General features: G+C 53.1%; 7 protein-coding genes across 7 annotated transcripts; 5 read left to right on the top strand and 2 right to left on the bottom strand.

The window, feature by feature from the left end:
• The first annotated feature begins 335 nt into the window (after window positions 1-335).
• Window positions 336-2,825, top strand: PV07_04786 (uncharacterized protein). The gene is made up of 5 exons (XM_016391631.1): window positions 336-588; window positions 640-940; window positions 992-1,629; window positions 1,686-1,845; window positions 1,920-2,825. The coding sequence occupies exons 1-5, from the start codon at window positions 531-533 to the stop codon at window positions 2,791-2,793; spliced, it is 2,031 nt and encodes a 676-aa protein (XP_016249150.1). The 5' UTR covers window positions 336-530; the 3' UTR covers window positions 2,794-2,825.
• Window positions 2,826-7,433: 4,608 nt separating this feature from the next.
• On the top strand, window positions 7,434-10,054 carry PV07_04785 (acetoacetate-CoA ligase; the record flags this gene model as incomplete). Its single annotated transcript, XM_016391630.1, has 9 exons — window positions 7,434-7,670; window positions 7,741-8,365; window positions 8,422-8,453; window positions 8,539-8,619; window positions 8,677-8,801; window positions 8,860-8,924; window positions 9,017-9,166; window positions 9,235-9,538; window positions 9,616-10,054. 9 exons carry the CDS (start codon window positions 7,434-7,436, stop codon window positions 10,052-10,054), a joined length of 2,058 nt encoding a protein of 685 aa, XP_016249149.1.
• A 366-nt stretch (window positions 10,055-10,420) lies between these two features.
• Window positions 10,421-11,670, top strand: PV07_04784 (uncharacterized protein). The gene is made up of 3 exons (XM_016391629.1): window positions 10,421-10,627; window positions 10,709-10,829; window positions 10,890-11,670. Exons 1-3 carry the CDS (start codon window positions 10,463-10,465, stop codon window positions 11,432-11,434), a joined length of 831 nt encoding a protein of 276 aa, XP_016249148.1. The 5' UTR covers window positions 10,421-10,462; the 3' UTR covers window positions 11,435-11,670.
• PV07_04783 (uncharacterized protein) lies at window positions 11,612-12,319 on the bottom strand (the record flags this gene model as incomplete). Its single annotated transcript, XM_016391628.1, has 3 exons — window positions 11,612-11,735; window positions 11,820-12,046; window positions 12,130-12,319. The coding sequence occupies 3 exons, from the start codon at window positions 12,317-12,319 to the stop codon at window positions 11,697-11,699; spliced, it is 456 nt and encodes a 151-aa protein (XP_016249147.1). The 3' UTR covers window positions 11,612-11,696.
• A 1,136-nt stretch (window positions 12,320-13,455) lies between these two features.
• On the top strand, window positions 13,456-15,071 carry PV07_04782 (uncharacterized protein; the record flags this gene model as incomplete). Its single annotated transcript, XM_016391627.1, has 3 exons — window positions 13,456-14,228; window positions 14,326-14,508; window positions 14,660-15,071. The coding sequence occupies 3 exons, from the start codon at window positions 13,456-13,458 to the stop codon at window positions 15,069-15,071; spliced, it is 1,368 nt and encodes a 455-aa protein (XP_016249146.1).
• A 181-nt stretch (window positions 15,072-15,252) lies between these two features.
• PV07_04781 (uncharacterized protein) lies at window positions 15,253-18,309 on the bottom strand (the record flags this gene model as incomplete). The annotated part of the gene is made up of 10 exons (XM_016391626.1): window positions 15,253-15,318; window positions 15,402-15,708; window positions 15,893-16,392; window positions 16,479-16,685; window positions 16,754-17,055; window positions 17,117-17,311; window positions 17,369-17,390; window positions 17,468-18,091; window positions 18,127-18,158; window positions 18,240-18,309. 10 exons carry the CDS (start codon window positions 18,307-18,309, stop codon window positions 15,253-15,255), a joined length of 2,325 nt encoding a protein of 774 aa, XP_016249145.1.
• A 6,078-nt stretch (window positions 18,310-24,387) lies between these two features.
• On the top strand, window positions 24,388-25,952 carry PV07_04780 (uncharacterized protein; the record flags this gene model as incomplete). The annotated part of the gene is made up of 5 exons (XM_016391625.1): window positions 24,388-24,477; window positions 24,532-24,675; window positions 24,735-24,782; window positions 24,844-25,141; window positions 25,207-25,952. 5 exons carry the CDS (start codon window positions 24,388-24,390, stop codon window positions 25,950-25,952), a joined length of 1,326 nt encoding a protein of 441 aa, XP_016249144.1.
• Between the last annotated feature and the right edge of the window lie 9 nt (window positions 25,953-25,961).

The following is a 25,961-nucleotide window of genomic DNA, read 5'->3' as shown; positions in this document are numbered from 1 at the left end:
CCACGCTAGTTCGAGGCCGTTCGGCCGAAGCCCTTCCAGGTACTAGCGTGACAGTCATTACATCCCCTTGGCAACCCTTTCAGTCACAAATGTCCCACTGGAGAGTCACGTGACCCGGGGCTTAAAATGCCAATTCTTTATGACAAAAGGCACTCGTCTACTGTACCTCACCTTGAACAGCATCTTCAGAGAGTCAATGCCTCACGCAGGCCCAAGAACGTTCGTGACTCCGGGGGCAGAGCCTCCGCTCCGAGTAATGGCTTCGGGGCAACCTCCGCGGCCCGGATCGCCACCCGGGGGAGTCCACTGAGAATGCCAAGTCACGAGACCACCAACCCTCAGTCCACTTGTACTTCGGAAGGGTGCTTGGTGGCCTAGCTGCGACGTCCCGCCATGCTGCCTGTGTTAAGATGGTATGAGAGTTGAGATCTACTGTGCGAGAAAAGCTACAAGAGCAGCGGGAGGGACCCCACGTCCACAGCAATTAGAGGAACAGAAGAGGTCCAGTATCATCAGGGAATAGTAACGACATGGCCACCGACAGCCAAACAATCATCGACGTGCCTGTGGTCATCATCGGAGGCGGCGGTATACTTTTGCATTCCACTCAACAAGACTAGGCCCTGCTAATAAGTCTAGGCTGTGGTTTGAACCTGTCCATCTTTCTGTCGACAAAGGAGATACCGCATGTCTTATTTGAAAAGCACAGGGATACCTCGATCTTGCCGAAGGCACACTATCTCAACCAGAGGAGCCTGGAAATCTTCCGTGTTCATGGCTATGCGCACCGCATCAGAGAACAGAGTGCCCCCAACCGTTGTATGAGCCAGGTGACCTTTTCATCATCACTGGGGGGCACGGGCCCATATGACCGGAAGCTCTTTTTTGCCAGCCCGTCCTTCGGCGGTGATGAGGGTTCTGAACTGCTTCATAAGTACCTGTACGGGGAAGTCCTGTTCGATGTCCTCCAATGTAGCTGACGAGGAGACAGACTTGTCGGGTCTGAAAGACCTGCGAATTTGCCACTTGTCCGGTCTGAGCCGATCTGGAGAACAGTTGCAGAGGAGAGGAACCCCGGGAATATTAAGTTCTCCCACAGAGTCATCGATATTGTCCCGCACGACGATTATGTGTTGATTAGTGTTCAACCCACCGAGGGTCCCCAGGTCACCTATCGCGCGCAATATGTCGTCGCTGCCGAAGGTGGGAAAGGCTTCGTCGCACCCAAGATTGGTGCTGTTCTTGAAGGACCAACCGACATTGCGGACGTTGTGTCGGTCCACTTCGAGGCGGACCTGTCCCAGTATTGGGACGAGCGAACCTTGATTGCGAATTACATTAATCCCGAGGGCGAGACAATTCTGGGGAGTGGCACAGTCGTTTGCATGGGCCCCACCTTTGGACGGTACTCTGAAAACTGGACCATTCACTTTGGATTCCGTGTCGATGATCCAGCTCGATTTACCCAAGCCCAGGAGCATTTACTGATCCCGAGAATTCGAGAGTTGCTCAAAATTCCCGACCTTCAACTCAAGGTCCAAGCGGTTAGTCACTGGGTCCTGGAGCGTGTGTTGGCCAACAAGTACAGAGAAGGGAGGATCTTTATTGCTGGCGACGCCGCGCACCGACGTAAGTCTCGAGACGAAACATGCTATAGCTCCAATGTGTGGCTGACGCTGGTTCAGGTCCACCAACCACTGGCTTAGGTCTCAACACTTCGATCGAGGATGCATACAACCTCTCCTGGAAGCTTGCGCAAGTGATCAAAGGGACCGCTTCGCCCAGACTTCTCGATACCTATGAGCAAGAGAGACGCCTTGTTGGAAAGCGAAATTGCGATTGGGGGTGAGTACTTGGCCATGTCAATTGCGTTTTATCCACGGGAAAAGGTAAAGCTGACGGACTGTTGCGGTGTTTAGATTGATGACATTCTCCAACCAAGCCATCATTGCCGCTGCGGTAGGTTTCGCCCCCGGACAACGAGAACTCAACCGCGCGCGAATGGAAGCCTTGGTGGAAGAGTCTGACATTGGTGAAACGTTCCGTGCTCAGTTGAGATACCTCATCAAGAGCCAAATGACCGAATACTCTGCCTTGGACCTTGAACTCGGGTTTAGCTACTGGCGAGGCGGCGCATTGGTCTCGGACGGCACTGAGAGGCCCCCGATTGACCCCCTGGGCCAAACATATGTCCAAACAAGCCGACCGGGTCACCGACTTCCCCATGTCTGGCTTGAAGAGAGGGATGATCGTGCTCAGCATGTCCTGTCGACGCATGACCTCATCAAGAAGACGGATGACTACTTGCTTATTACTGACCATTATGGATCTGCCTGGATCGACGCCCTCGGGAAAGTTGTGGGAGAGCTGAAAGTTAATGTCCGGATTGCTCAGATCGGCCCGCTGGCTTCGGGACTTCGCCCTTGCGCGTATGTTGACCGCGACGATCGCTGGCCTCGAGAATCGCAGCTTCGGAGAGGAGGGGCCATTCTCGTGCGTCCGGACAACTTTGTGGCCTGGCGACAATTGGATGGGAGTCTGCGTCATGGAGAGGAGGCTGTTGAGGCGCTCAGGGTCTTGCTCGGTGATACCGTCGGCCAGGACATTCCCACCGACCCCTACGATCCCAATGGGTTCGTGTCCCAACAAGCAAAGGCTGGTCTGACCAACGGTGTCACCGTGGGGGACGATGCCATCACCGCCAGCGCCACCAATCGAGTCAAGATCAGCCGCGCTACCGTGGCAGGATCTCGTGCAGGGCAATTCCAGCGGTATGACTCCCATGGAGACTAGAATAGAATTGAAATCGGCCTGTCAGAGTCGATCCCACAGAGCCCGAGACTGTATCCTGTAAGAGCCCAATAGTTGACCTCGGGCAGATTCCTCCCATATGGTCTCTGAGCCTCGGTCAAGGCCGATCGCAATCTCGACTCGTGTCCGGGGGAACCAGACCTCTTTCTTTTGCGTCGCCCCCTTTCTCGTCGACTTAGATTTTTCTGCCCCCGGGGCCCCGGACACCTCTGTCCGCGTCCGCCCATGATGAGAAGTTGGCACTCCTCACACGGCATGGAGTTTCCGGACACCGCTCTCCGGGATGCCATGATATAAATATCGAGCTGAAAACTGCCCTCCCCCCTTCCTTGTCCTTCCAACGGGAGCATCTTATCGCGCTCAAGCTCTCCTATTGAATGCGTAAGAGTACAAGGACATTCCCGCATGTTCCATACTTTACAACCCATTATGGACCAAAGAGACAAGGTCAGTCCGTCAGTTTATCTTCCATACAGTATGAAAAGGAGCCCTACTGATTGCTTTGATTGTGTCTAGGCCGACAATGGTATCACCAGACTCGAAATCGAGGACTCGGGAGCGCATGCTGGAGCTGAGCAGATTATCGTCGAAAATATCGCGACAGAGGCGACCTCTCATATTGCTGAAGTGGGCTGGAAGTTCCTTCTGGAGCCATGTACCGTAAGATAGACCTTGTTGTCATCTTCTCCTCTCCCCAATGTCCTTATACATACCCAAGCAGCTTCGGGGTAGTCTTCGATTTCTTCCTTTTTTATTTCATCATGTCCCACCCAGAATTCTCTTGCTGACCGATGTCTCGCGGCGGTGTAGTTAGGATCGCTCTGTGCCATTTCGCTGGCACTGTTCAGCTGCGCATGGGGCTTCATTGTTCCTGCTGCCGTGTTGACTACCATCAGTCAAGCCACCGGTTCGTATTTTCACATCCGCAACGAGCCCTGGGAAGGGGTGAGGGTAGTTTGGGTGTCTGACGAAGACCAGATGCCTCACAATCGAAAGCGAGTCTCTTCTCCATCGTGTGGACCATGGGGACTGCCGTGGGCTATATGCTCGTGGGATACCTGTCCGACATTTTAGGTCGACGATGGACCATGATTGTCTTTAATGCCTCGGGCTTCATTGGAGGTAAGTCTGCTTCTTTTTCTTCTCCCTCATCTTCTTCTCCCTAGTCTTGCAAAAAAACAAAAAACATGATTGGCTCACTCCTGCGTAGGGATCGTTGCGTGCACCGCAAAGACGATGGAAACTCTTGCTGGCGCCAATGTAAGAACCACTCGGCTCAAATAGTTATCGCGAGAACAATTGATTGATCCATATCCTCTGTATAGGCACTGATTGGACTGGCTGCTGGTGCCCAGTTCACTTTCATGGTGGTGGCGACAGGTATGGGCGCTCCACTACTAACCACCAACCCCCGTCCCCCTTCCCCCAACCCCTCCTTGATGAACCTCACAGTTCTTCCACAGATGTCTGACATTCAGAGCCCACAGAGTTGGTGCCTAATCGACACAAAATCGTCGGCATGGGTCTCGTCACCACCATCGCCCTGCCCGCCCAGGGTCTCGGCGCGTATTTCGGTGAGTCGAATCCATCGTTCGCGTGTTTTGCTTGACATATGGACTGAGTACCACATGTGCTAGGGAACTCAATCGTCTTCCACCTGAACTGGCGATGGATCTATTATGTGTATATTATTGTCCTCGGTTAGGCTCTCGGCATTCCAGACCCCTCAAAGGCCCAGCTCTGACCTTGGATGGAACCCTAGGGGTTGCTCTTGTCCTCTATGTGGTGTTTTACTTCCCCAGAGAGTTGGCAAACGAATTGTCACTCCAGCAAAAGCTACGCAAGATCGACTATGGTGGGGCTTTCTTGGTGACTGTCGGCTTGATATTGTTCATTCTCGGCATTCAGATGGGAGGCAGTACGTATCCGTGGAAATCTGGCAAGGTATTAGGTCAGATCATTACCGGCGGGGTGGTGTTGGTCGCCTTTGTCCTCTACGGTGAGTGCCAGATTACCACGCCTTCAGGCTGTGTCATGACTGATAAGTCTCTCACACACAGAGATATATATGCCTCTGGCGAGGCCCCTTTTGTCCAAGAAATCCTTCATAGACGTATGGGGATACACGATGGCCTTCACATGCTCCTGCATCGGTGGGATCACGTATATTGGTCTCTCCATCATCTGGCCTACACGTGCGTCTGATCAAACGCCTCCTCGTCGCGTTGTTCCAACTCTCGGACGAGTACTAATACTGCAATGCGATCACTTACAGAGGTTGCTTCCATCTACAAGACACCGACAACGCCATGGCAAGAGACGGCGTGGCTATCAACGACGGTCGGAATTTCTGTCTGGGCCGGAATGGTGTTCCTGGGACCACTCTGGGGCGTCGTTAAACACGTCAAATGGCAGCTCGTCATCGAGTGTGCGTGGATGACTGCGTTTGTCGGCGCTCTGGCGCATTGTAACCGGAACAATCGAGGCTTCGGGATCGCCTGCTCCTTTCTCGCCGGCCTGCCAATTGGCATGATCGAGCAACAGACGGCGGCGTTGGTGCAATTACTCGCCCCCAGCGATGGTGAATTGGGCTCGGCGTTCTCTTTCATGGCCGGGGCACGAACAGGAATCGGTGCCATCGGGACAGCGATTCTGCTGGCCACCTTGACGAGTTAAGGCCATCCATCCATCGCATCATCCATTGATTGCGCCACTGACTTTTGTGTCCCCTTAGACAAACTCCCTGGAGAACTTGAAAGCCACGTCGCCCCTGCTGCCCTCGAAGCTGGTCTCCCTCAAAGCTCTCTCCCACCACTCTTCGCCGCCCTTGCCGCTGGTTCCGTCCAGGCCCTGGAGCAGGTCCCAGGCATCAGTCCGGCCATCTTGACTGCGGTTTTGAACGCGGTCAATGACGGACAGGCCGCGGCATATGCCCATGTCTACTATGCGGCGCTCATTTTTGGGGCGGTCTCGACCATCGCGGCCCTCTGCATGCGCAACATGGATCCGCTTCTTACCTCACATGTTCCCAAGAGGATTGTGGGCAGACACGAAGACCTAGCTGAGGAAAAGACTCCGGCCCAGTGAAGGGTGAAGGATGAAGGAAGAAGATGGAAGGATCTGGCAGATTGGGGTCGAACGTTTGGTCCACGATGGCCGGCATGAGTTCACGTCTTTCGGCACGAAACAAGCCAGTCTGGCCATTCCAGGCCGAATCCGGAGATTATCCGCTGCTGTTCTTATGGGGGCGGAAACAAATGAGCTCCAGCCCGATCAACTGGACTTATGAAATGGTGGTGGCTGATTGTCAAACATGGTACCAGGTACTGGGTACTTTTGTCGGGATCTCGGTGGAGCAGAATCCAAACTGATTACAAAATATCAGAAACTCCAATAACGCCTGTCCCAGATGGAGATACAATGGCGAGCAAAAATCCAAAAAGTTAGTAATTTTACACTTTATAATTATTTTAATATCCAGCTAAATTAGCTAGATATTAAGTTATTTAACTTACCTAGATCTAAGGATAAGTTAAACTTATCCTTATCCTTAAGGAACTGTAATTTAGATAGCTATTATAAGCTCTATAAGGTCCAAGATCGCTTAATAGTAGGTCTCGCCCTAATCGCCTAAAGAGTAACTAATTACGCCTCCTCTATAGTAAGTCTACTAAACTATAGTATAGGTTAGTATATCGTAGTACTAGGTATAGGTAATCGCGCCTAGATTGAGGCGTTAAATATTAGCTTAAGGGTTTAACTAGGTCTACTATCGCCTACTATACTAGTACTAGCTAAAATAGTAGTGCCTAGTCTAGAGAGTACTAGAGTAGGCTCTATAAGCTCCCTTAAGGTCGGAGATAGTATCCTTAGAGATATTAGTATTAATATAGGCGGATTTAGTCTAGCTATTATAGCTATAGCGCGTATCTCTAGGTGGTAGTGAGAAGATATTAGTTTACGGCGAGATCGTACAAATATATTAATATAGGCTACTATACTATAAAATAGCTATTTACTAGATAAATTACGCTATTCTAGCCTATCTAGGGCTATATCGCTATATACGTATATAGTGGTGTATCATTATTGTACCCCTTGGTAAAATTACTAATTTTTTGGATTTTTACTCGCCACTATAACCATATCCACAGGAAGGATGGCTAGGTAACAGATGTGGAGTCCGGACACCGGATGATACCCTCCGGTACCCTCGGAGCCTTCATACATGCAGGAAACTGCTAGTAGATTACCTGCAACAATCGGGTCGGAGATCTTCTGGCCTAGTGTCGCTTTGTCCAGATCCAAGTGATTTCGGTGCTTCATCGTTCACTACCTTCCTCCCGGCCGGTTCACGGCTTCGGCATGGACGAGGCTCCGTCCAGAACCTCACAGTACGAGGGCTCGACCCGACACGATCAAAACCCAACACGCGGGTCATGGCAGGCCAGAAACATCTGTAGCCATTTCATTTGATGGGATGGTCTTCTCGCGACATACACACCTTCGCAACTGGGACAGCGGCATATCCTTCACATTTTCCACTGCCATCAAGTATCCGTTCAGCGTTCGTCACTCGATGCTCTGATACCAGGTCACTTTGCGACAACCACATGTGTACGATGTCCGACCACGCCATTGCGCCGCGCATCCTTTGGGAGAATGCCGACCCGTCGCAGACCAACATGGACAAATTCCGTCGCCAAGTGAATGAGAAAAGAGGGCTGGCGTTGAGAAACTTTGGGGACCTTCACGCCTGGTCGACTGATTCGTCAACCGCGTCTGATTTCTGGATCGATCTGTTCGAATATGAGCAGATCAAACCTGGGCTTCGGCCTACAACGGCCATGACAAGGACCGTGAGTAGCATCCTGCTTCATTGATTGCTCACGACTGGCCGTACAGTCTTGACAAGGGGTTGATCATTAGGATGCTTCCATGTACCCTCCTCCCGAGTTCTTTCCAGACATCCGGATGAACTTCGCAGAGCATTTGATGAATACGAATTCGCTGAACAAAGTCGCACTGTACGCTGTCTCGGAAGGCTGCGGAGTCATCAAGCCCGTGACCCAGCCTGAACTTCGAGAGATGGTGAGAGCAACGGCCAGCGCCATGGCTCAAGCTGGAGTTACCGTCGGCGACCGCGTGGCCGCCATCATTTCCAACTGTGTCGAAACGGTCGTGGCCTGTCTCGCCACCTTGAGCTTGGGGGCCATATGGTCCACGTCATCGCCTGACATGGGGGTCGAAGGCATCATGCAACGACTCAACCAGATCGAACCCAAGCTCGTACTTTTCGAGAGCTCGGTGCGGTATAATGGCAAATTACGCCCGTTGGTCCAGAAGTACGAAGAGTGCACAGCTAGGTTACGGAAGACGAGAAACTTCCAACTCGGCATCATGATCGTTCGAGAAATTCCCTACTCCACCAAGGTTTCGAGGGATGTCGTGACTTGGCACAACTTTGTCCAGGGAGCGCCGGACCGAGACCTCACGTTTGTGCAACTGCCATTCAACCAGCCTGGGTTCATCGTATATTCGTCTGGCACGGCAAGTAAACATTCAACTCGACGCAATGATACGGGAGGATGTTGACTCCGACACAGACAGGTGCTCCAAAGTGCATCGTTCACAGTGCTTGCGTGAGTTGAGTTGATCATACCTCGGAGACCCCCTTCTCATCAAGGAGGAATGGATTGAGGCTGACCTGAGAGCTGTTTCGTCCAGGCCATGTTGTTGCAAATCAAGAAAGACTATATGCTCCACCTGGACGTGAGGCCGGGAGACATCATCTACCAGTATACGACGGTGTGACTGCTGTGCATTCCGTGACTGAAGAGATGCTGGTGCTGACATGTTGTGAAGACTGGCTGGATCATGTGGGCCATGGTTCTCTGTGGCCTCTCGTATGGCGGCAGCGTAGTCCTCTATGACGGGTCTCCGCTCTTCCCGGACCCTCTCGTCACGCTGCGCATGATCGAGAAACTCAAGTATGAATCGTTGATCGCTCATACGTCACCCACGACTTCACTGACTCGAGGATGACAGAATAACGCTGTTCGGCACCTCTGCAAGATTTCTGACCGATCTTCACGACAGAAAGTTGAATCCAAGTAAAGCCCAAAAAAAAACCTTTCATTCCCTTACAAATTGTGTGTGTGTGTGTGAAGAGAGAGAGCTTTGCTAACCTAACCTTATTTCACAGGACAAACGATCAACCTAACGAGTCTCCGAACTGTTTCTTCCACCGGATCGGTCCTCCCAGCCAAGGTCTGCGAATGGTTTTATGATGCTGGATTCCCGGAACACATCCACCTTGTATCTGGGAGCGGAGGCACAGATATGGCATGCTCGCGTAAGTTGGGCCCTAAATCCTAGACGGGCATCTGTCGCTGGTGCTGATCGACTGCCGTGGCTCCCCAGTGGTGCTAGGTGACCCGACAGGACCTTTGTACTCGGGAGAAATACAGGCGCCAGCCCTGGGCATGGCCGTCGATATCTTCGACATGACCAAGGTCTATGCCGTGTCGATCAAGGGTACTGGTGAGCCAGGAGAGTTGGTGTGTCGGGAACCGTTCCCCTCTCAACCGGTTCTCTTCTGGGGGGAGAAAGGGATGGATAAATACCGATCCGCCTATTTCGACAGGTTTGGTGACAAGGTCTGGACACAGGGTGACTTTGTCTCCTCGTCGCCTGTCACTGGAGGATATACAATGTTAGGCCGATCGTATGTCTCCGTCTCGGCGTCCCCTTGGGGAGCTTTCTTACTAGACGAGCGCTGATCGAGCTGACTGATGGCGACAGGGATGGCGTGCTCAACCCCTCTGGTGTGCGGTTCGGCTCGGCCGAAATCTACAACGTGGTGAGCGAGTTTACCGAGTTCGAGGACACCATCTGCGTAGGCCAGCGCCGGCCACAGGACTCGGACGAGCGAGTCGTCCTCTTCATCAAGACGAAAGACAATCGAACTCTCTCCCCTTCCACCATCCAAGAAGTTCGGTCGGCCATTGCTGCAGCGCTCAGTCCGCGCCATGTTCCCCGCTTCATCTTTCAGACTCCGGAGATCCCATACACCATCAACGGCAAAAAGATCGAATTGGCCGTCAAGCAGATTGTCTCGGGTCAAAAGGTCACTCCATCGGGGGCGGTGGAAAACCCTAAGAGCTTGATCTTCTACGAACGCTTTGCGGAAGACGAGTACTTGAAAGAGGAAGGGGGCCACGAGAAGCGGAGCAAGATCTGATCGTTCAGGGAGTTCTCAGCCGCTTGATATGACAAGAGAAGACGGTCCAGATAGATCACGTGGGTTCCAGAACTATTCTTGGCCAGGAACGTTGATATTGAGACCTAGACCGGATCCGAACCACACGAGTGACTCGGGGTCACGTTTCCTCGCTCCTCCCGTGTCGGAAGAAGGCCGTGTGTTGTCAGGTAGTGAGAGGTTTGTTGTTGCTAAAGGGATTCAGGGGATCGATCGTCTATATACTTGGAAGTACTACGGTGGCTGGTCAAGTACCCCACCGTATAGTCGTTTCCCGTTAGCGAGGAGATCGGGACGGAGAGGTGTTGATTGATCCCATCTTCATCGTCTTCTTCCTCTCTCTCACACACAAAATACGCTGCCCCAACAAGGCTCTTTCTCCTCAGAAACATGAAGACTATTTTTCGCCGCCTGGTCCGCTTCAAGACCGCCAATGGGGACATCCGATATGGAGAGGCACCAGAGCAAGTCAGAGTCGGTGACACGGTCAAACTCTACCAAGGCACTGATCCCTGGGATTTGATCCCCTCAGATGATGAGGCTGTGGTCGCTGAGGTACGTCGCGGTCCTTATTTTGTTCCGAACGCCTTCCATAACCATTGAACGAAAGGCTGATTAGGAGCGTTGTGGCGAAAGATTCTCTGTCCCCTTGCGTCCACGCCCATCTTCTACGGCATCGGGCTGAACTACAAAGGGCATATTACTGAGGCCCTCCTGGATGTTCCGGCATTCCCAACTGTCTTCACCAAGCCGTCTGGTGGGTCTTGTCTCACCTCACCTACCAATATCCACTAACCACCATTTCTCATTCGTTCAGGCGCCCTCGCCGGGCCATATGATGCTATTCAAGTTGACCCCACGTGTCAATTTCTCGACTACGAAGGCGAACTCGCCTTCATCGTCGGCGGGGATGTGAGAAACTACCACGCCCCAGACCCTTTCGAGGAGTTCCTGCTGGGCTACACTGTTGGCAACGACGTCTCCTCGCGGTACTGGCAAATGCCCGATCGATCTGGCGGCCAGCACGGCTATGCAAAGTCCTTTGATCAGTTTGGACCCATCGGCCCGGTGATTGTCTCGACAAGCGAGATTCCCCGGGAGCCGCATCTCGATCTGAAGACGAGGGTCAACGGCGAAGAACGCCAGAACTCAAACACCAACGACCTGCTATTCACCGTCCCGCAGATCCTCGAGCACTTGAGCCGTGGGACGACGCTCAGAAAGGGAACGGTGGTGCTGACGGGGACCCCGAGCGGCGTGGCAGCGTTCATGAAACCACCCGCCTGGCTCAAGACTGGAGATGAAGTCGAAATTGAGATTAGCCAGATCGGAAAGATCAGGAATAGGATGGTGATCGAGTGATCAATATCAATGTCCCGAGAGATCTTGGTCAAGGTAGTGTATAGGTGTCTGGTCTTCGCGCCCAGCACCACTATAGAAGCTCCTTCATCACCACCAGCGAGACTGCAGCCCAACGCTTTTGGGGATCCGGATTGAAAATCCACAGTTTCACGGACTCTCCCGAGTATTTGAGACTCAGCCGGGAAATCGCTTTTCTCCCCAAGGTAGATAGACTCGCAATCTACCTCTCTCCTCGGCTGCTCTAAGCTCTGTCCACCTTATTCTAACCTCCTTGAAGCGCCTTGACAAATGGGGCCGAGTCCTGCCAGGGGAACCAATCGCATCGTCAATACCGTCTTTCACGAAATCGAGATGGCAAAAAAAGAAAGGATTTTCGTCGACTCACCGCCCACGACTGGTAGAGGAGGAGCTTGGGCTGCGACGAAGTGGCATTTTCGACGCGAAGTCTCCCGGTGAACTCCCCGGCCACAGATTTGCCGTTGTGTAGGTCCATCGCCACAAGGCCGATGAAGAGCAAGTCACTGCCGTCGAGGTTGGCGGAGAAGACCTTGAGGATCTTGTGGCGCCGCTTGGTGACGATTTTCCACGCACTGTCTCTCGACTTGCGAAGTTCTGCGAAGACATCAATCCATGCCCGTCAGTGCAAAGCTCGAGAAAGAGGAGCGGAAAAGGATGAGATGGTAGATCAAACCTACCATCTGCCCCCGTGAACATATGTCCTCCAAACTCAGCTTGCCCGGTCGTTGCGAAGATCTGGTCGGCGAGCACGTTCCCCGACTCAGGGTCACTCTGGTCCAGTTGCCAGAAGAAACGGTCGATGAGCTCTTTGACGGCCGAGCTGATCTCAAACGTCGGCCACTCGGTGTTCTCCGTGTTATAGCCCATGTCTTTTTGCTCGTTGGGTTCTGAATTGACTTGAATGAAACCGAATGGCTGGTTTGGCGGATATGGTGTGGTTCACCCCAACCATACCCCGTCGATGGGTGCTTTGAATTCCTGGAGAACGGAGCGTGAGTATCGTTGCCGTGAAGTGTAGTTACTTCCATACAGACCCACCGGGGAACATACATTCGGAAGGTTCTCGGTTCTCCCGGACCTTGCTGCGCCCGAACACCGGCCCAAAACTCTCTTCTCCCCATGAGAGGCCGCCGGAGGGCGTGCTTCCGAAGTTGTCTTATCATTTCCTTGGGTCAAGGGAGGCATTGTCCAGCCGCCGAACAAATCCGTTCCGAATTATGCCCAGTACAGTGCCGACAGCGCCGTGCCACTTCATTCGGGACACTTTGTGTGAGTGAGGTGGGAAAAGCAGTAGTGACCGGTGTACTGATTATGTTGGCATTCCACCTCCACCTGTGTATCACAAATTCCATGGGTCGATGCGTTTTGCACTCAACCCCCGGAGAGGAAGGGGTGGGGGGGAGGGGTCAATGGACGAAGTGTCGCCCAGCCGTATCTCTCGCCCTGGCTTCTCATCGGCGCTCAACAACACCTCCACCTCCACCACCGTCCGGCGACATAGTGACAACGGCATGCGGTTGGATATCACCATCGATCCGAAAGTTCTCCAACTGGCCGATGGCGGTAGTCTGAAATTGACGCCGTCCTGGCAATCTTGGAGTGACAATCATCTGCCTTCAGGTGTTTTGATACGGAGAGACACATCTATCCCGGATTCCAGCAGCTGCAGTTTGGTATCTCACTCCGGAATCCCAGTCGGCCTGGACCAGCTCCACGACATCCAAAGCCCCGACCAGACTCGAGGTAGTGAAAGCACGCCGCAGCAGCACATTCCCTCTCCAGTAGGTACTTCCCTGGCCTATAGACAGAAGAAGCGTTCAGGGAGGGAAGTTCAAGTTCGATGCTGATTGTCTCAGCTCCAGCTGGACTTTCCAGTCATCATCCCATCTCTCTCGGAGCTGTTAGTGTCAATCTACTTCAAGCATGTTCACCCACTTTGTCCGGCCGTGTGTAGGTCAGATTTTCTATGGTGGTATCAACACCCAGAGAGAGATGCGAATTCCATGCAGACGACCGAGCAGGCAATGCTTCTGCATGCCGTATATTTCGCGGCCTTTGGCCACCTCAATGACTCTCAACTCCGGCAAAGCCCATTCCAGTCGATCGTGGAAGGCCAAACGTCCTTGTTCCGGATGGTCCAAAGCATGTATCATTTCCATTCCCAAGCACGGCCATCCGACACCCTGATCCTCGCCCAGGTCGCCGTGTTGCTGAGCTTTTGGAGCCCGTATGACAGCTCCGTAGAGGTCAACAGCTTCTGGGCCGCCGAGGCCATCCGGCATTCCCTGCAATCGGGGCCTTTCGATGCTCCTGCTCCCACCAGCGGTCAGAAGCGGATGGTCATGTGGTGCAGCCTAGTCCGCAATCGAACCATTGTGCTCGGACTGCGTCGCCCTCGATTGCTTTTCGACGCTGTCGACCCAGGGCGGCTGCCTGAACCCGAGGATTTCCGATATTCATTGACCGCGTCATCGTCGTCGTCGGTATCAAGCTGGAAAAAGTCAGACCGATGTGCCGCGGCTGCTTTCATCTTCTTGTGTCAACTCTCCAGGATCATGGCCGCCATCATCAAGTCACGCACCGCAGTCCAATGGGTGCCATGGTGGCAAGACAGCCTCGGGATGGGACAATTCTCTCGAGTCGGTCATGCGATGGAGCTGGAACGCCGGCTCAACGCGTGGGATCAGGAGTTTGAGAGGTGCTACCACGCTCAGGGCGTCCATTGGGTGGGCGACGAAGACTATGCATATCTTCACATCCTGTCAATCATGCATATGTGAGTTTGTTTTCGTAACACGCAGCCCTAGTCGACTCTCGAGACCACACTTCCAATCCCAAAACCAAAACACTCTGGCTGACGCGACCAGAGACAGGGGCACCCGTGTCGCGCTCTGGGAAGACCAACTTCTCTCATGGTCCCTCTCCAAGGCAAACACCACGTCTCAAATGCTCTGTGACTTGGCCTTTCTTAAAATGATCGAAATCTCCTCGGAAATCGCTCAGCTCGTCCAAGTGGTGACCGACCAGATCCGGGGCGAGTTTCTGCCACCCACCCTGTAAGTCGTGTTCTCTTCATGCCTGTCCCCCCCGCCTTTTAAGCTTGCATCGTGGGCACCAGAAGAAATGATATCCCCACTAACCATGTACTATTGTTTGTACATATGCACATTCTGTTGACTCGCTGTGGATCCCGCGTGGCGGCAACAGATTAGCTTGGCTCATCGTCCCCATCGCGACTCAGCTATTGAAGGCGAATAACAGCCAACGACAAGACGTGATTTTCGAGAACGACCCAGAGAGGAGCAAGCCAAATGCTATGGTGAGGACGTTGGGCCTTCTGAAACCCCGATTTCAAGGCGCTGGGTTCGTGGCCGAGATGATCGAAAACCTCTACGATGCCTTCCTCCACCCGCTGGCGACGTCGCGGTCGTTGCAGCGGCGAAACCACCAACACCAGTACGACTACCACGAGGAAGACACAGGGCTTTGTTCTCGACTTGTGTCCCCGAATCCTCACGAAGGGAACGAGGCTGAACCCCAACTTCTGGCAAGGATTGTCCGTTTCATTCAGCGTGGCCTGTCCATGGAGATAGTTCATTTTGTGGCATGGAACCAATAAACACATTTTGACGTTTGCTTGTTCTTTTGTACAGGGTGAGAGCCGCACAAAATGTGAATTAATATGTATATATAATACGACAAGACAGGCGATTTCTGGTTTCCGACCAGCCTGGCCATATTCAACTGTCCCATACCTGGACAGCCGGAGAAGGTGAAAGTGGGATCCTGTTGTATCCAGTTCAGCCCGTGTTGGGCATGAGGGGCCATTCATAGTATCCAAAATCCACGATGTCCGCATTTGTGAACTGTTTACGTCAGCCGCGAAAGTACTTATAGCACAATAGCACAGGAGCCACTCAATGGCGTCGGTCAGGAGGATCTCTCTCACCTCGTCATCGGCCGATATGTCAGTACCGGCCGGGAAGAATTTGTCGAGTTCCGTTGTCCATTGACAGGATGAATCTGCGTCGGTATTCCGTTCTCGTGATTTGGACAAGAGGCCGCGAGCATATTCGGCCACCTCTCGAGGGAAGCTGATACTCAGATGACCGCCGCTGGCATAGTCAAGCCGGGCGAACATTCCGGCCACGATTTCGATCAATGTGACGTCGGACTGTGCACAGGTATTCGTGGGCGAGCGGACGGTGTTGAGGAACAGGTTCGCCGCGGCGAGGACCGGAAAGTAGAACATCAACCTGGGACCCATCATATTAGACCTCTAATCGAGCCGTCACCCGTCGAGCAAAGCGACAGGCTGAACATGGTGAGCTGACAAGACAAGAGATTGAAATATATGGACGGCAAAATCTGAAGAGGCGGGCCGCGGCAAAAGACTACATGTGGCAGGCGTGAGAGAACAAAGGGGTCCTTGGGACCTACCAGGCCGGAGTACTGGCGTCGATGGCAAACTTTTGACTATCGAGAACAATGGCCCGAGATGCATCTGCGATGATGGGAGCGCTCTCCCGGACTTGCTTGGCGTATTCGGCGCTCTGTCGCTGTTGCAACTGACCCTCCCTCCATGGCTGGGCGAGAACTGAGTGCAGCACACACAGAGAACCGTGAAAACAGTGTTGAAGAAACAGGAAATGGACGTGGCTGATGCGCGGATGGAGAACTTTGGGCCGATCGGGTGTGTGGAGAAGGTATTCTTGTCTCAGGTCGGCGTACCACGCCCGCAAGTCAGCGTCGAGTCTCTTGACCGTCTTGCTGATCTCCTCAATCGACCGGGGTCGCGATTTGGTGCTGAACAATTCTCTCTCAATGGCATATGAGATTTGAGCGTGGCGGACCGAAGCAATGAGAAGCCCCAGGTCGGTGTGCGTGTCGTACCGAGGTTCGGTTGGCAAAGCGACGTTGATGTCGTCGTCGCGAATCATCTGTGGGATACGCACATTAGTATTCGGGAGAACTCTAGGAACTCTCAGGCCATCGATAAAGTGGGTAAGCTGAGGTGGCGACTTACCGACGGTCGACCCGACCTACAGGCAATATGTTTGTCATACAAGTACATCACCCACAGCAACCAGATCCGCGTCGCCTTCTCGGAGTCGGAGAGACTACATCGAGAAGGGGGTTGTAGATGAAGTCGTTTGGAGAAGGCTAGCCGGATTGCTGTGGATAGCAACATGTATTCCAATGAGGGAGCTGAAACTCCCTCGCAGTAAAGGGCCTATGTGGACACCAAAATCATTCAAGTCAGTGAAGGGCAGGCTAGCAGTGGTGATTCGATAGACTGACCATCAGCAGGATGCACTCGATAGCACTGACGTCCGAGTACATGTACACCAGATTGGTGTGGACAGCCAGAGCATTCTCAAAGTACAACCAGGACTGTCCCTGTGCCGCTGCATAGCTCACCGGTCCACCGCCGCGGCCCAGTGCAAGGCGGCTTCCGATAGCGAAAACGGTGTTTCGGAGGCTATACCAAGTAAAATCAGCATCTGCGGATGCCGGCTGCGAATAATGTTGTTGAAGTCGAGACTCGAAGGCCTGGCGTGGTACCAATCCCAGCGTGTGCTCAATGCTCTCTTCAAAATAGGCTAATGACGGCACCACGAGTCAGCTTTGATCTTTGATCTTGCATTGAGCTTGAGAACTGACCAGAAGCCCAGAGCATCGCGGTCTCATAGTCAGGATCGGGTTGCCGGTCAATCGAAAGCGGCCTTGTCATTTTCAATGATCGTGTTATGGTGATGGCAAGTCGGCTTGCGCAATTGTGGAAGTCTGAGTTGCCCAGTTGTCGACAAACCCAGTCGACACCGAGAGGAGAGCAGAGACTCAAGAACGATGCCCTGCCTGGGATCAACCTGTTAGTATACCATGAAGGAGATTCTCTCGAAGGGGTCCTCATACCGATATGTTCCTGATTATCACCCTAATGATTCAGAATTTAGTGATGAACTAAGAAGTCGAACAAAACACGGCTGCACTATGCGAAGAATTAAAACTCACTTCTTGCTCGGGGGACTGCGGGGTTTCATATGGAATATCGGCAGTGGTATCTTCCACGACGATGGTAGAGCCAATTGCATCGTCTGTAGCGACGACGCTGGGACCCTGCCGTGCAGGAGAATACGTCTGCTGCGACTGGGCACGGAACACTGGGCCTGGTGCTGGCCTTGAAATATGGTGGGACTCATTGCCCATGTCCAAAATCGGGCCGGTCTGTGGCAGATTGGCGTCTGAGGGTGCAAGGTCATGAAGGTCAAAGATCGTGGCAGTGGCAGCATCGGTCGAGCTGGATCCCCAGGCCGGTAACCTAGGGATACCCATAACGCTGCCATTGGGAGGATCATCTGAACGGCACGACAAAGGTTTGGCCAACGACTGTGGCCTCACGGACGGTCGGACTGATTTGGGATTTGGTTGCTGGACCATGTGATCGTCGGAGTGGTAAATGGGACCTGAGGAGGCCGTGGTCGGGGATCTTTGGCTGGTCTCTTGACGGAGTAGCTGCTCCAGCGAAGCAACACGTTCCTCTAGAAAAATCTGGCTGTGGCTTCTCTTCTTGCCTACCGACTGGTCGGGAAAGACGCATTGCTCTCGATGGGCCTTCTCGTCGACGAGCTTAATCACCTAGTGCCGGCAGCAGAATCAGGGCGGCCACTTACAATGCAATTTGCGCAAGGCCGAGTTCCTGTACCTGAGAGCTGTTAGTAGGCGCAGAGACGGACGCAGTATCATTATCGGTAAACGAGAGAAGGTGAAGGTTGGATTCGCTTACATTTGGTCTTCTTCAAGCGACAATAGTGGCAAGCAACTGAGCATTTGGGCACATCTGAACGAGCAGGCATCGTCGCGACGTGCATGCAATAATCATTTGAAATTTTTCCAAGGGCTTGGGGGTTTGTTCGGTGTGTCCACGCTCATCCATGTGGTCCCAGCACGGAACCAAGATCAAGACATAGCCAGGATTGCTAGGGGTAAGCTGCGCGCTGTCGGTGGCTATTAGTCGTCTCAAGGCTCGCGATCAGCTCTCTCAGAGCCCTCTCGACACGCTTGACGCTCTTAATCAGACCGGAAATCCTGACAGAGAAGAAGACGGTGGATGATCGGGAGTAGGGAAAAGGTCGAGCCCCGGAAATTGGGAACCCCGGCTTTGCGGGGATTGTCACGTGACTATGGGGATGCCAAGACAGACTTGCCATACACCGGTGGTACCGTGTATTTCACAACGATGCAGACTATACGAATCATGTCCGAGTCAATCGAGACGTGATCGACGTGTGTGCCGTTCTATTGGAGGTTACATGCTGGTCTATGGCATAAACAGGAAAGACCGCAGACTGAGTTCTGACCTCGGCTGCACTTCAACGCGGGTCAAGTTTGTGAGACCAGTCCCTACGAGTAGATCGTGGTATCGACGCTCCGGAGAAACCGGAGGCCCTTCCGGTACACATTTCAATACATAGGCACCCTGTGACCCTGACTCAACATTCCCGCTCCTAGGCCTGCTGCTGTCATCTGCTCACGCCATCCTTCATTGGTGTTTTCTGGCCGAGCATCTGCAAACTTCATGCAAACCACCACCTCCGGAATGCCATCTTGCCATCCTAATCCGTTTTCTGAAACGTGATAGGCGGTACGCAGTGCCCCCAGTTTAACCGCCGGACCCTCACAGGAGTCAGCCTGCAAATCCTAGTCGATCGCAACGGCCTGGCTTTCTCTGATGTCGGGCTCGGGCAACTTGGTTGTCGAGATGGTGTATTGAAGCCCCTGTTGACGTAGGTGCCCTTGTAGTCGTCCGTGACGGCGTTGGCGTGTTAGAAACCCAGTTCTTGACACGCTCATGGTTCCGGGGATCCCACTGCAGCGACAATTTTTTTTTTTTTGCTTCCACGACGGTTTTGGCCCAGAGCAGCATATCGTGGACCGTGCTTCGCATGTAACCTGAGGCAACTTGCAAGCTCCCGTCCTTGAGTCCAGGAGATTGCAGCAGCATCCAGTCACCGTTCCCAGAATTGAATAGCCTCGTGCGTGATTGTCATCATCGGAATATTCGTCGCTGCGGGTGAAGGCCCGCTTCATTCGCAAGGGCTCGAGGATTCGCTCGTGCAGAACAAGGTCAGATCTCTTCCCGCAGATGTTTGATATAACAGCACCCACGACGTCCAGAAGGAAGTTGTTGTACAGCCGGCGCGAACGAAAGTCGTAAGCTGCTTCCGCCCATTGGATGCTCCCCGCAGTCCTCTAGATACGTAGAATTCGGTGTCGTCCATACAAGTGTGCCCTCACTGTCCAGTATACCGCCGATCGCCTCTTTGAAGGGTTTGGCATTGGACCCGATCGAATACACGGTGTGCGCATCTGCAAGTCGGCCATGCTCAACGTCTGTGAAGCCATCTAATCCCGATGCGGGAACACCACCTCGCCTTGGTGGCAGATGCCGCTGGAGATTGAGGGCGAGGATGAGCTGATCTGATGGACTTGACAGCTTGGAGTAACTTGCTCGTGCGGTTGCAAAGTCCCGAGAGACGGTCTTCCATCAAGTTCCTGAGCGGCATGTTGGCAGCGAAGCGTCTCTCATCGTGCGAGATATCTTTCTCTGCCTTCGGCTCAAGATCAAGCCATATAGATAAGGTTAATATAGTCAGGAAGTGAGTGACAGTGAAATCAGACCAACACAATTGCCAAGCATTCGATCCAGTGAAGCCACCAGATCAATTGCGTTCCGCCATCAAGAAGCCGTAAATCATGCACGAAGTTTCAGATGCCCTTGCTTCATGGCACAAACAAGATACGCAGTGCGTGTGTGCTCAGTTGCGGGCTGTTGATTGTCGCTTCTTTTACCCTCGCTGCTTCACACCGCGTCGCCCGTCTCCCACCTTTTATCACCTCAGCCCTCAGGTCTTGATTCGAATACACCTTGGAGGACCACCGAGAGCGATACAGTCGCGTGGTGCCGAGTCGCAGCAGGTAGACAACTATGGCATCGGAGGAACAAGAATGGCACCTTGGAGGCTTTTCAACGCGCAGCATGCACCGCCATGGCTCCAAGTTGCTTACACGCAGTCACGACTCGGGAAAATCAGCAAGGTGTTCAGGCGACTGGCAAATACATACAGAGAGAGTCGCGCCAATATGGCGGTATATACTTCTCTGTATTCCTGAGGAGACACTGCTGGCAAATGTCGGCTGAAAAAGAGATCAACCTTATCGACCCCTGGGACAGAGTGATCATGATTGTCCGTCGGATTCGGCCACATCATCCCATCCTGAACCTTCTTTGATTTATAGAGGAATTCAGTGCGCCAGAATGCTACGAGGACCAATTTCCACTCTCTTCTTCAACACCTCAGGACTAACCCCATTGCGCAGCTTTTCGATCATCTCCTCGGGGTCGAAGTCGGTCCCGATGGGATTTTCCTCGAAATACTTGGACTTCATAAACTCGGTCGCTTCTTCGGCCGTCTCAAAGTTGTCCACCTGCGTCTCGATCTGATTGCCGTCCGGGTCGGCATAGTATATACTGGTAGTCGGACCGTGGTTCACACTCCACATGGGCAGGATACCCATGGCTTTGCGCTGTGTATATGCCTCAAGCAGGTCATCCAGGGTGTCGAAACTGAATGCCGTATGCTCTAATCCGCAAGACTTGATATTCTTTGGCGCAGTTCCCGGGATGCCCGCGATCGCAATACGATGGTGTTCATCGTCGTAGGTGAGAAAGGACAGAAAATCGTTTTCAAAGGCGGCGCTGGCTCCGAGGAAATCCTTGTAGAATTGCACCATCTTCTGAAGATTGTCGCTGCTGGTACGGAGCACCACATGAGCAAACTTGCTCGGACTTCTAACACGGGACGTCTGTGCCATAACTTGGGCTTCGTGACCCTTTTTCAACTTGCGACAGGGCAATGAGCCTTACTGTATCGATTTGATCAAGGCGGGGAGGCAATCAAGAGCTCAGTTGGCATTCGATAAAAGCAATAGCTTGACCTTGACCTCTGGCTGGTGCCGGATGCGCAGCCGAAGACTCCGAGCCACCAAGTCCTGAGACTCTCCGGTTGCATGACATCCCATCATCGCTGGGCTGGGAATCGTCCAAAAAGCTCAACATATCGCGTTCACAAAGCCCCCCACTCACGCTCTCTCACGAAACGACCACGAAAGTCGATCCCGGGCTCCGGACGAACACCCCGGAGCCAACGAAGCGATCCTGAATACTTTCCTCCCCTCGGGAAATGCATGATACTAACTCGGAGGCCTAGGGTATCGGCCCGAGTCGGTCGACGACTCTCTCATAACGCAGGGTTCAGCAGAATATATAACAAAACATGTGAGGGGAGGTAACATACGCTGCTCCTCAGAAACCACGGCTCGGTCGTGTGTACTCTCCCTTGTGCAGCATGGATCACCATCTACCTCCCATGGCCCTCGCCGCAGTTGCAGCAGGCATCATTTTGTATGCGGCTTACAAAATTCTCCAAATTGGCAGCAGACCCGCGGATTTCCCCCCTGGTCCTCCCACGGTGCCAATCCTGGGAAATATTCACCAGGTAAGAATAGAAATAGAGCGACAGCTGAGCCTCCGTTGGCTGAGCCTGATCGTCATAGATCCCGACGGAGCGGCCCCATATTCAATTTCAAAAATGGGCCCAAGAATATGGGTCAGTACCAGTCCCGCTACTGTCGCCGCCTTCAATTCCGTGGCTGATACAGGAGCCACGCCAGACCGATTTACTCGCTGATACTAGGAACTAAGACCATGATTGTTCTTTCGTCGCCCAAGACCGTGAAAGATTTAATGCACGACCGCAGTGCCATTTACTCCTCGAGGCCGGACATGTATCTCGCACACGATGTGGCGAGTAACTATCAGCGATTCGTCACCATGGTTCGCTCCTGGTCCCAACGCAATCGGGGAAGCAGGAAATGCTAATTCATCCCAGAAATATGGACCGATGTGGAGACTCGTCCACAAGATGATGCACAATACGCTCAACATCAAGACGGCCGTAGCCTATATCCCCTATCAGGATCTCGAGAACAAAAACATGCTGTTAGGCCTGCTAGAGCGACCGAACGACTTTGTTCTGCACCTGAGAAGATACACCAGCTCGCTGACAACTCAGATGGTTTACGGCTTCCGTACCATCAGTACAGAAGATCCACGGATGCTTCAATTCTTCCGGGTGACTTGTTCTTCCCCCTCCCCCTCCCCCCTCCTTTTTTTTAGGGTGGGGGAGGTTTTCTGCTCCATCGTGCTAACTGAATTCTGATTCTCAGGGTTTCGAGAGATGGGGCAAGATAGCTGCTAGCGCGAGCGCTCAGATCATGGACTGCTTCCCCATCCTTCGACACATTCCGGCCCCGTTGAACCCGGAATATCGGTACGCAAGAGAACTGTATCGGGAGGAGCGCAAGCTATACACTGGCCACTGGAATGACGTCAAGGAAAGGATTTTACGTGGGACCTGTTTGGTATGTAGGACGTTATTGCTTCGTGCTCGAGTTTGTTGTCCTCCTCGTTCCGTTCTTTCCCGCAGCAGAAACTAACGTGACATGCTTGAAAAGCCATGTTTCAGCGTTGACGTCTTCCTCTCCCAAGAGAAGGAACATTTCACCGACGAACAGGCTGCATATATCTCTGGTTCGCTGCTCGAAGGAGGCTCTGACACTACCTCCGGAACACTGGTGGGATTCATCCAAGCGATGTTAGTTTTTCCCGAGGCCCAAAAGGCTGCCCAAGAGGAAATTGACCGAGTCGTGGGCTTCGATCGGATGCCGGAGATGGATGATGCACCCAACTGTCCCTACATTCGGTCGTGTGTGAAAGAAGCCATTCGGTGGATGCCTACTTTGATTCTGGGATCGCCTCACGGCTTAATCCAGGAAGACCACTATATGGGTTACAGAATTCCCAAGGGCGCGGCAGTCGTCAACAACAATTGGTAAGGGCTTGAGACCTCTATGAACTCTCCTTTCGGCGGGCCGACATGTTTCGATCCTCGCTCACGCGAAAACAGGACAATCAACATGGACCCAAAACGCAACCCCAACCCTCGCAAGTACGATCCCATGCGATTCATCAACGACTCACAGAGTGAATTTCAGTCTGCCACCAACCCTGAAGAGAATCAACGCCAGAATTGGATCTTCGGAGCCGGCCGTCGCATGTGCCAGGGGATGCACATCGCCGAACGTTCGCTGTTTCTTGCCACCGCCCGCATCGTCTGGGCTTTCAACATTGACCAGCCGATCGGTCCAGACGGGAAGCCTATCGTTCCGGATATTGAAGACTTCGTGGGTGGAACCACGGTACAACCCAGGGACTTCCTTATCGACATGAAACCTCGCACCCCGAAGAAGGCAGAGATGATTCGAGAGGCGTGGAAGCGTTGCGAAGAAGGCATTCTGGACCCAGTCACCAAGCAGTGGATGAAGGTGCCCGAGGGGATGAAATTTGGCACGTATGTTTCGAAGAAGGAAATGGTGGCTTGATGGGGGCATGGAACTTGGAGGGGCCGAATGAGTACGCTGCTCGCTAGTGAGAAAGAAGAGGTGTTCGGGCTGTCCTATATGCTCATCGCCGCTCCCGAGGTCGTATAAGCTGCGACCCAGCCAGCCGATCTGATTGTTTGAGAATCCACAACCGACGGAAAATTGTCTGCTTGGGTAGACCGTTGAAACGCCCGGCGTAGGGGGGGGGATGATGACTTGTCCTCCTGCGATTCGGCGAAGTGCATGCTGTGTAACCAACCTCAAGGCGAGTCAGCACGCTTGCGTGGCTAGGACCAGATACCTCGTATTTGTCGGTGCCTTGGCCAATATATAAATTTGTTCCTCAGCCTCTCCCCCATCCAACGGTCTTGTGCACACTGCCAGCATAGTTTTCTGTGTTGTTTGGACTGTGGGTTGAATTGAAAAAGGAGATGTCGGGTCCGCAAGTGCAGCTGCAGGGTTTGAAGGCGGAATGGGATTTGTGCAAGAGTCATGACGACAAGAAGCATTCACTGATCATGGTACGGTAAACTCACGAGGCTTGGGCTGGCTTTGGTCACTTCCGATCGATCTAGAGTCTGTTCGACCACATCGAACAGCAATCCAAGAAGTTATCCGACGCTGAGGCGGAGCTCCATGACAAGAAGGACGTGATCAAGATGACTCGTGACAAAGTTAAAGGCGTCGAGGAGCAGATCCAAGCCTTACAGCTTGAAAAGGTAAGAACATGCGCTTGGTTCTTCATTTGCCCCCTTTGACTGACCTGACCTTGGGGCAGGCTCGTCTCGTTTTCGCCTCGGTTGTGATCGACGGCGACTGTATGCCGGTATTATCCTTCCCTATCCCCTCACATTCAGCGGAGAGCCTCGCTGAGCGTATGAATCCAGTTTGAAGATGAGCTCGTTAAACAGGGCATGAATGGCGGGAAGAATACAGCCAGCCTGCTCAAACAGGCCGTTGAAGAGGAGCTTCGATCCTCGCCCACCTCCACACCACACCAGGTACAAGTGATAGTTCGTGTGTACGCGAACGTGAAAGGACTGGCCAAGACGTATAAGGAGAAAGAGATTCTCGCCGAATCCACCTCCCTCGACGAGTTCATTCGTGGTTTCAACATGGGTGACGCCATGTGTGATTTTGTGGACGCAGGTAATGGTAAGGAGTGCTCGGACGAAAAGGTCAAGGGTAAGGCTCCCCCCTCGATGAGACAAGTTGCTGTGGTGTCAACAACGCTGATGTTTCGCACCAAGCGACTTTTCGACGCGATCTGGCCGATGTGCACTGTGAACGCGTATTCTTTGGCGGCACGGCCGACAATGGATACGCCCGACTGCTTGGGCCGTTCGCCCAGCATGAAACCGACCGCCGACGCATCCTCCTCCTAGAAGGTCCGCCGTTTGCCCAGGAACTGGCCGACATCAAGGACCGATTCCGCACCGTCGCGTTCGACAAGGTCTTCAGAAGCCAGAAGCTGGGCAACGTCAAGCGCCGGGTGTCATCCCACCCCACGCCCCCAGACACTCCTTCAGCAGACTACGCAATGGTGGTGGCGAGAGCTCCCCCAGCAGTGACGCCCAACTTTGCTGCTGCTGCCACCACCCAGCAGCAAAGGTTGCCAGTAGCCGGAGTGCCTGTGACATCGGGGGTGTTGCGAAACAAAATGGGCCACCGCGTGGACGCGCCGCTCAGCTATTCCCAACAAGACTTCGCTCGCTTGTCGGCGCGCAAACTCTGCAACTGGTTCCATCTCCGGGGAAGTTGTCCGTACTTAGAGAAGTACGGAAATTGTCAGCACGAGCACGGCAGACGGCTGCCCGAGGAGCAGTGGCCCGCCTTGCGTGCCAATGCACGCCGGACCCCTTGCTCGTTTGGCTTGTCGTGCAACGTCGCGGATTGTCTTTATGGTCATCGCTGCCCTCACGGAGATAACTGTGCGCGTGGTGCACAATGTAAGTTTCCCCCCGACATGCACGATGTGGACGTGAAGATTGTCTAGGTGAAGATT

The sequence above is a fragment of the Cladophialophora immunda genome, assembly GCF_000835495.1.
Source record: "Cladophialophora immunda strain CBS 83496 unplaced genomic scaffold supercont1.3, whole genome shotgun sequence".
NCBI lineage: Eukaryota > Fungi > Ascomycota > Eurotiomycetes > Chaetothyriales > Herpotrichiellaceae > Cladophialophora > Cladophialophora immunda.
Note: the sequence above shows the minus strand (reverse complement) of the source record. Positions and strands in the feature narration are given on the sequence as shown.

Bases quoted from the DNA above. Each gene is read 5' to 3' on its own strand.
- PV07_04786 (XM_016391631.1), top strand. From the start codon at position 531: ATGGCCACCGACAGCCAAACAATCATCGACGTGCCTGTGGTCATCATC. The intron at 589-639 runs GTATACTTTTGC...TAATAAGTCTAG, and splicing joins GGTCATCATCGGAGGCGGCG to GCTGTGGTTTGAACCTGTCC. The intron at 1,630-1,685 runs GTAAGTCTCGAG...ACGCTGGTTCAG, and splicing joins TGGCGACGCCGCGCACCGAC to GTCCACCAACCACTGGCTTA.
- PV07_04784 (XM_016391629.1), top strand. From the start codon at position 10,463: ATGAAGACTATTTTTCGCCGCCTGGTCCGCTTCAAGACCGCCAATGGG. The intron at 10,628-10,708 runs GTACGTCGCGGT...TTGTGGCGAAAG, and splicing joins ATGAGGCTGTGGTCGCTGAG to ATTCTCTGTCCCCTTGCGTC. The intron at 10,830-10,889 runs GTGGGTCTTGTC...TCATTCGTTCAG, and splicing joins TGTCTTCACCAAGCCGTCTG to GCGCCCTCGCCGGGCCATAT.